Genomic DNA, 9,457 nt, shown 5'->3' with positions numbered 1-9,457 from the left:
CAGCAGATGGTTAGGTAAAGGCACCGTTCCCTTCTATCAAAGTCTGCCGCTGTGTCAACTTTTAAAATGAAGATTTAAGGTCGAATGTAAGGTAATCTTCAAAATGAACTCCACGCTGGGAAAAGCTTGTGGCTTCATGATTGAGCAGTTTCCACCAGTTTTTGGACTTCCACGGTTCTCTCCTTGTGACAAATGCCCGCGGCTGCTGCGCACTGAAGGAGCGGTGAGAGATTTGAGTTACACCCACAAGAGTCAGCCGGCTCATTTTAATGGACTCGAGGACCACAGGTACAGTGTTGGCTGAATTTAAAACATTATAATAACGCAATAAGAGTGCCCCTAATGCAGCTGCCTTTCCCAGACTGCAAATCAAGTTTAGCTATTTGTACCCCACGTAAAAGTAAAAGTTCCTCTTAAAACAAAAATGACTATAACTCCCAATATCTTTATCAAGGTTTTTGTTTTTCCTTTGTTTTTTTGTGACTGTATACAAAATGTAGTGGATTAGAATGTACATACTATGCTATAAGTAGCAACTACAAGTATTAAACTATACAAGCAGATATCGTGTTGTGTTTTGTTTTGTTTTTCCTTGCTTTTTTGTGAAAGGCCATCCACAATGGATCAGATCTGTTATCGGGGCTGACAGAATGTCAAGAATGCGTCCACAGTTATTCAGGGTTACTGGGGTCAAATACCTCTGGCCAGGTCAGTCTTTTAACACACCTTTGCATTGTGTGCAACCGACGCACAAGTTCCTTCAGTGGTCAGCAGTCCTCCAGTGGCGAATACACCGAAAGTTAGCTTAACACTTGCTCAATATGTTGCTTCTCACCATAGCTGCACCTCCTCCTGGACACTGAATCAGCCCTGTAGGGAGAGATTATTATATTTTATTGTTGTAACTGGTCAAAACTCGATTTTTTTCTTCGACGCCCCCGCGTCTTCGACGCCCCTGGGCATAGAATGGTTGCATACGGCAGCCGATGGGGTTGGGAGGGATCAGGATCTCTGAGACAGGGACTGGGCTTGCAGAATTCTTTTTTTTGATGCTGACGGCTGCTGCACATGCCAGAGGTTACCGTGTTTCTTCTGTCGAACGCCGACCGCGTCAAACCGCTATAGCTGCCTTTTTCCCATTGCACCCTTAATGAAAGGCGCCAGCTCCACCTCTGCCGGAGGTTGTGGAGCAAGTTTCCCAGAAATACGATCACGCAGCCATGGAATTCTCTGCTATTTCTCACTTTCTCCGGCTGGATCATGACCACTCCCTTCCATAATCTAGTAAAGATCTAGATCTTGAAGTGGAGGGATTTCAATAAAGATTAGTCAATCTAGGGGGTTGGGTTCACCTCGGTAGGGGCACGGTGCTCCATGCACTGTTAGACTTGTCCCATGGTGAAAGTATTTCATAGGAATCACACTGAAATGATTCTCCGCTCTACTTTTTTTGTGGGGATTTCGATGCTCCATTATTTACTTTATTACGTTTTCTGAGAGGTATTCCTTTCCTGCATTCCATTCTAAAACGTAACCAACTAGAAAGTCCCTTAAAAACACTGCTTCAGGGGTCAAAGGAATATGTTAATATCTAAATATCTGACTCAGCGTTTGTCAGAAGCCATCCTGGAAACCAGGGCGAGGCTTATTTCCTCCTTCAACACTTAACGGATTTGAAAATACCACTTGGTGAATGTTTGTTAGTCTCTCCACAATAACACTCACATGGCCCTGATAAGAATCCCTTAGCATGGGGGGGACAGATACAGTTCCATCTTCCTCAATATACGTCACTAAACAAACAGGTAGGGCTATAGAATGGGAGCCAGAGGACCACAGATGATTCAAAAAACGTGATATTTTCCAGGCAGGCTGTAAAGATAAGCTGATACGGCGAAGTCAGTTACTGTTAACTGCAAAAGCTTGTAAATCAATGTGACCTGTGTTTGCATCTGTTTTGAAGTTTTAATGACCCTTAACTGTCAAAACCTCCTCCTATGTTAAGTTTCTGGTGTTTATTTACTCTGTCTGTGAGCCTCATGTGAAACAACACACTTGTTTTGTGCAAAGACATATTGTCATGCAGCATATCCTGAATATTCAGTGATGCAACATTAGCCAAGGCGGCGCCTTAAAAATAAATGGAACAAATTTTGGGGGAATATTGCACATATTTAATAGGCACATAACGATAAAGAAAAGGTCCAAAAGTATGTGAAAAGGCAAGGTTATTAAATTGTTTTAATTTCATACACCAGCCAGCTGTCAAGGGTTGGCTATGGTGACGAATCAAACCTGACCTTCTTTTGGAACTGTTCCTTTGATAAAAATCTAAAATCAAAGAGAGCCAGTATAGCTTGAGCGCTTCCCTTAAAGGCTGCGGATTTAGTGGTGCCCAAAGTTACATAAAAATGCATGTCTCCATTTCAGATCCAATCCAGGACCTGTGCTCTATCATTAACCTCAGCTCGACACAAATGTCTGGTTATTTCAACTGAAATGAACTCCCTCCAGCTTTATACCTGCAGGAAAATGCAATATTTCAGTATTTAGACCTTCGGCTTTTATTATCTTCAAATGTCGAAGAATAATTAGGAGTGAGTTCAGCTCAGTTAATTAAGCTTATTTGAATGAGTCTTTGAGCTTATAACCTCACATTCTAACCTTGCCTTAAGTGGAAAACCTAAATGGACACAGATTTAATTGTATTCTAACAGGAATATATAGTCAGTTATTTTTTTAAATCCGTAATTCCAGGTATGTGACTTTAACCACTCACGTGAGACTTAACACACAGTTTCCAGAAGTCTATTTATTGCAACGGAGTTAAAATATTTCCTGCTGTTGTAATCCCCTAAATCAAATCCTTCATGTTTTTTTTTTCCTTTCAAAGCAGCATCACGATAACACCTTTATCATGATAACGCCTTAATCATTTTACGTCTCAACCTTTGGACTGTTGTTTATCCGGATTCAATTGGAAAAAAACAATCAGTAGTTCCACATCAAACACACCTCCCGCTAAAATAATATACTAATTTCAGAGTATGGGACTAAAATCAACTATAAAGTCATAATTTGCTTTAAAGATGTGTTTCTTTCTCATCCTCACCCAAGAGGTGTGTATTCTGCAATTTATGAGAGGAGGAAAAATATATTGTAACGGTTACTATCGGGAAAATGAGTGTGACTAACCTGGACCCTAGTGGTACACCCTTGTTTTTTTTTAACTTCCTGATAGAAGACGAGGAGGATTCTGCCCAGGGCGGATCGGTGATGGACAAATGTGTCCTGACCGACACTCGATGCTTTGTCATTTTACAACCTGGCTGCAAACACGGCTCCCTGACTCACGTGTAGATTAACCTCCGCACTATCCTCGCCCAACCCTTCCCTCGTGATAACTTCCCCGACACACTAAAACCTTGACGCGTATTATAAACAGTCATGGATTCAAAGAAGGAAAAAAAAATCCTTTGTTTGTTTTCCTCCTCCTTCCTCTATGCGCTCCGACCTGAACAACCCAATAAATGACTTTGCTGATATGATACAGGCCTATTCATCCTGGGTTACTAAATAACTGAGTCGGTTAGGCGGCTGTGGCTGCAGACACATACACTGGAGGCATTAGTCACTTCTATAGAGGCCAAATCAGATAAAATATCCCAATCAATGACACAATCTGATGTCTTTGAAGTCCTCTTAATAAGCAGGAATTTCTCTGCTCAAGGATATATTTGGTGCTGGCTGATTCTTCTAAAAATAAGAGAGAGTAAATATTTTGACCAATACAGATTTGACAATCTCATCAAACCAAAAAAAACCCACGACTCTGCCTTTTTATTGTCTTGTCACGGGGGTGGGGGTGGGGGGGTAACTAACGTTCAAACACACCTGTAATGAAACGTTACTGCCTTGGAAATGGACGCCACTAAAGCTGTAACCGGCTATTTATTGTCATATTTCTTATTTTACTGCGATGGAAAGTAATGCCCATTCTGCCGCCTGTTATCTTCCAAACAAACATAAGAAAATATGTGCTGTTATCGTGGCTGAAAAAAGTGCACGTACCTGTGCACGCTTGTGTTATTTATTTATTTATTTTTGAGTGTAAAATCAATCAGATGGGGGTCTGCAGACCACGTGGGCTTCCGTAGTTTCCGGTGTATTTTCTGTAAGTGAATGTTTAGTATTGTAGGCATCAGGCCCACTTTGTGTTTGTGCGCAGTGGGACAGAAGAAAGTTAAAAATTGACTAAGAGAGATCCAAACACATCTAGGGATAGGAATAAAGTCTGGAGTTTCCTTCCCCTCTGCCCCTCCTTCTCCTCACCTCCAGAAAGCATTTGTCATCAAGTCATTTGCATAACATGCTAAAAAGGGAACTGGGAGAGCAGGGAAGGTGATACCGGCCAACTGACACACAGAGGAAGGAGGACCTAAACTGACGGAGCTATTACAAAGATTAAACACACACACCTGCGACTCCAGCAGAACGCGCTGAGGAGCGCAGAGGACTTCAACCACGCTGAAAGGCTGAAACCTTAAATTCTCTGCTGGTATCTCAGACTTCAACTCTTAAGAAGATGCATCTTGAATGCAAAGGGAGTGACTCCTGAAGATAACAAGGATCACCTGGCTCCTTTCGACAAAGAAAAATAAGGTAAACTCAGTTTTTGCTCAACTACTTTTCCCCTTTCAATGGGCAGTTTTTCACATGACCACAGTTTAGAGGTATTGGAATAGCCTAAAGGGGCATGGATCCATCTTCCAGCATTTCCTTCAGCGAGACGCTCTGGTAGATTTCATCTGTCACAACCTGAGGGCGAGAGAGCCCTGGCAACCCTTCCTGTCTTATCTCATCACAAGCCGTAGATATTCAGTTATGACCCCGCGTGCATGCGTTGTCCTGCATTGCTGGCTGTGTTTGCACATGCTCCACCTGCTTTCACCTCAGCCAAACTCCCGTTCGGTTAAAGCGAAGCCGTTTGAACAGCAGCAGGTAGATCAAGTTTCATTGACTTTTCACACTGAGAACAGGTAGGGCAGCATTAGGGATGTAGGTTAGGATGAAGGTACACACAGTGTCACCCAGATGGACACAATGCTGCAGGTCTCTGAGCTGCGAAGGAGAAAATGCAATAATTTACAATGCAGGAATTACAGCGGGTCTCCTGAGTGAACTAGGAGTTTCACAGCTGAAGGAGCTAATGTGAGGTAAAAGTACAGACATTGAGTACAGACCATAACCTGAAGGTCAAAGCAAACTACTGCTAAGTTTCTCCCACATGAAGTTGGTCTATACAGTGGGTTGCTCTGGGTTGGCTTCAACAACTCAACATTTCAAGGTTACGTGAGATCTTTAGCCCAAAGTCCCTATAGATTGATCCCTTCTCTATAGATTGTTATGCTGCACCCTGGAATTGTATCAGCCTGGTTTTAAACCTGTTAAACTAAATGAACTCTATAAAAAAAGCAACAAATAAAAACTAAACCTGAAATAGACTGTTTGCCTTCACATAGACAAACAAAATTAGAAAAATGGGTTAAACTTGAACAGGATCTTTGAGTAGTCCCAGATAAAGATGCAGATATTCACAGAAGCTAAAGTTAATGGTCACATTAGACTGATTATAGGTGGAACTTGTAAATGTCACAAACTTTGAACCACTAATATGTAAGGTTAAAAAAAGATGTTGATAAAATGACAAAAACTGTAAGTTTTGTCATTTCAGCCAAAAAATTGAGCCCCTTTAATATTTTTGTTGCTTATGAGGTCATGTGCTTCTACCTCCTCTGGCTACAGTCACAATATGAGACAGCTCTGAGATGCTTCAGGCTTCACAGCGATCGCTTCCTATGTTGGTGACATTGAGATTTTCTTACAATAAGCTCCAAATGAAACGTTGACGCGTACAGGTCGGCTCTTTTAGAGTGCCAGCATCTTAATAAAGGCCGTCTTTGTTGTTGAACACCCCTCTGATATTTTCTGCTGACTGTTCAAGGAACCTGCAGCGCGAGCGCGTCACAAGGCTTTTGCCAAAACAATATTCATCAGGTTGGACAATGTGGGACTTTGTTGTTGCTGGGCCTTTTGTTTGGTTACTGTTTACTCAGAGCTCATTTTTCAGGTAATGTAGCCGCGGGCTTAGGGAAACATTTTGAACACCTTGAACTCAGCTTTCCAAGAGCTGATGTTTTATATGTGGTAGATAAGACAGGGAAACGGAACTTGCCGGTCATGAAAAAAACAATTCAGATCCTACAAGCTGTTCTAATACATTAAATATCCCAACAGGTGACAAATGACTTGATTTAAGTGAAATGATCACACAGTACAGTTGTTATTGGTTTGCATATTTCTGGCATGTTTTAAAATCTATTTAACCGAGCAGTAAATAATCAAAAGGTTGATAGAATGTTTGAATGCCCCCCTGCCCCCCCTCCCAAAAAAGTATACATTCTGCCCCATTGAGCTAAGGTCAGTCACCCTGAGGTAAACTTTAACTGCATACCCTTTCGGACAGTCCCTGCAAACGCCCACAACTCACATCACAAGTTCAATTTGGTCAGTGACTGGCGAGAGCCTGGAACTGATAACACAGGTGTAATTATACAACCAAATCTGTCTTCATCCCCCCGAAGCATGTTTAGAGGAGACAAAGAGAGCCTGACACACAGAAGGACTGACAGGAGGGAGGGGGGAGGGATGGAGAAGGGAGGGTTGGCCAGGAATTCCAAGGGTAGATGGAACGATTTGGTGGGGAACAAGCAGGGACTTTGTGCAGTTGCCCCAAGGACACGGAGAAGAAAACACCTGTGTCCCGACCCCTCACCAGCCCACATGCGCAGTCTCCTTCATATTAGGGGGCTGGAACGCCTGACACGCCGTGCTGTCAGACATGTTATTACCATGTAATGATCCTTTTTAAAAAAAGACATGACCTGACAGCTGATTCTTAAAGCACCGTACAAATGCGTAGTGGCCACTAATGGACCCTTTCATGGAACTGTGGGTATTAATGCGTTCAGTTAAACAGCAACTGCTGTTAAAGTTACCTGACCTGACTGGCCAGTTTTTGTTACTTGCTGCTATATTGGTGTTTAGTTTAGTATCAGTTAAGGAATCAGGTGGGAGGAGGTGTGTGTGGGGGGGGGGAGCCGAAGTCTACTGCTCAAATTAACTAACTTTCAGAGATGAAATATTACTAATACTAAATGGATTAGTTACAATCCAGAAAACAGGCTTGATGAGAGGGAGCAGGCATAGTGGGACACATTAGACTCCAACACGGAAGGTAAATGGGAAGGTTATGGGACAGTGATACTTAGTGAACTGGTTTGAATCCAGTCCGGGTTTGCTCAAATTCTAGTGAGTGATGGCTGAGGGAAAAAGTATGAGGTCAACCCCCACCCGTGTAATCGTTACCAAGGCTACATTTTAACTTATTCGTCTTTCCACACAGATTCACAGATTCTTCCCGTTTGTACGGGCAAACCCACAATCCTGTCCCGCTTTTAAAATCCTGTGTGCTGCGCTGACTAAATGTGGTTTAAGGTTTAAAGTTCCCCGTATATTTGAGCTTAGTTTGCTATAATTGAGCTAGTGACTGAAGTTTGCCTTTACTTGTGCCGATCCTTTCAGAACAGCAGGACCGTTCCCGTGCCGACACTAACCTCTGCTCTTCCTTCCTTCAGTCTTTCTTCAGAGGGCTACGGTTTTGAAGATGGAGCAGACTCCGCAGATTTGGCACATGCAGGTGGCCACCCAGGAGACTGGGTCCCAGAGGAAGGTGTCAGTGGCGGCTCAGCCGGAGTGTTCCATCTGCTATAATGTCTATGACAACGTCTTCAAGACACCCAAGGTGCTGGACTGCACGCACACCTTCTGCCTGGAGTGCCTCTCGCGTCTCATGGCCGTCTCGCCAGCAGGTCAAGGCAGCGACAACCCCTCTAATAACATCTCCTGCCCCTTCTGTCGCCAAACCACGATGCTGCCCCAGGAGGGGCCCCCGGCTCTGACCACGAGCCACGAGGTCCTCTGCAAGCTCCCTCACCACCAGCAGCAGGAGGAGCCCGTGTGGCTGGAAGGTGAGAAGCTGTGCTACAAAAGCAGCAACGATGGCGTGGGAGCGGAAAGTCCCACGGCCCTGTGCATCTGCATCGACATCGGAGCGAGCAAGACCGCGGACGCGCCGCCTCGGCCGTCTCGGAACTTCATCTGGCAGGAGCATCCCAGGAATTGGAGGAGGCTCATGCTCTTCCTTGTTCTGGTCGTGCTGCTCTGCGTCATCGTGCTGTGGCCGCTGCAGTGCATTTTCACCACCGGGAACATGCGCTGCCGTCGAGAGAACGCCAACCCAATGCCGACTGCTGCCACCACCACCGCCCATCATCTCTTCTCCGATGAATAAAACCTGAAAGTCCGAGAGCGTAAACACCTTTTGTACATAAGTAGAGACGTTCGGTTGGGAACGCTGAAAATGCCCGAGCAGCAGAATCTGAGATATCGGACTGGGACGGTCTCATGGTGCGACAGGCAGGCACAGGAGCAACAGGCCGCACTAAAATTCACCAGAATATTCTGTTGTCACAACAGATCACACCGAATGGAAGTGACCTTTTTCGAAAACGACGAGAGACGGATCTGTCACTGGGACCGCACGGTGTTCCAGATGTGGAATATTTTATGCACTTCAATCAACTCCTGTCGTCTGAGACGTGATCCGCTTATTTGCCATGTCGCTGGGAGTCCGCTGAGTCAACAGGAACTGCTGACCAATGTGAAGAACACACAGATCAGAACAAACAGTCCAGATTATTCTGGATGTACGACCCATGTGTTGACCAAAAAGTCAACATCGATTTTTTGTTGGTATGATGTTTACAGAACTGAAGGGGGGGGGGGGGGGGGGGTTGTTTGTAGGCCGTGATTTTACTAATCTTGTATATTTACTTTAGATCTATTGGCCAAATCTGTCTGAGTAGGTGTAAACCTTGAACTTGTTCCTGGAACCCGGAACTTTCAAGGTCGGGTGCCAGAGTCGGCGATCTCGGATTTGTCATTTCCTCCTCACCCGAAACGAAAATGTGACGAAATTAAGATCTCGGCTCCAGTCGGCTTTAATTGCCCCTGAACTCGGTGCGTCAGACTTCTGAGGCATTTCTCAGTTCCTGCCTCGAGACAAATGTTTAATCAGGAGGCAGTGAGTCCTACACTCATTCGAGCGTCCATCATAAAAGACCTTACTTCCTTAAAGCTTGTTTGGGTTTCAAGGAAATGTTAACCATTAGAAGCCAGGGTGAAACTGTCCAGTCATGCTGTAAAATAAAAATCACGATATTTGTGCTGAACAAGATTCACGTGTTTAAAGTCTGCAAATCAAGTGTTTGTTTTTTTAATGTCGCAGGTGTTGAATAAAAAATCTTTTTTGACCAGTGTTTTTCTCCTGCCATCT

The 9,457-nt window shown here is 44.1% G+C and overlaps 1 protein-coding gene across 1 annotated transcript; it reads left to right on the top strand.

Annotated features, from left to right (window-relative positions):
* The first annotated feature begins 4,390 nt into the window (after positions 1-4,390).
* LOC130529839 (RING finger protein 223) lies at positions 4,391-9,439 on the top strand. The gene is made up of 2 exons (XM_057040461.1): positions 4,391-4,662; positions 7,698-9,439. The coding sequence occupies exon 2, from the start codon at positions 7,727-7,729 to the stop codon at positions 8,411-8,413; it is 687 nt and encodes a 228-aa protein (XP_056896441.1). The 5' UTR covers positions 4,391-4,662; positions 7,698-7,726; the 3' UTR covers positions 8,414-9,439.
* Positions 9,440-9,457: the final 18 nt, after the last annotated feature.

This window comes from Takifugu flavidus, chromosome 8 (genome assembly GCF_003711565.1).
Source record: "Takifugu flavidus isolate HTHZ2018 chromosome 8, ASM371156v2, whole genome shotgun sequence".
Classification (NCBI taxonomy): Eukaryota; Metazoa; Chordata; class Actinopteri; order Tetraodontiformes; family Tetraodontidae; genus Takifugu; species Takifugu flavidus.
This window is presented reverse-complemented; position numbering and strand designations above follow the sequence as displayed.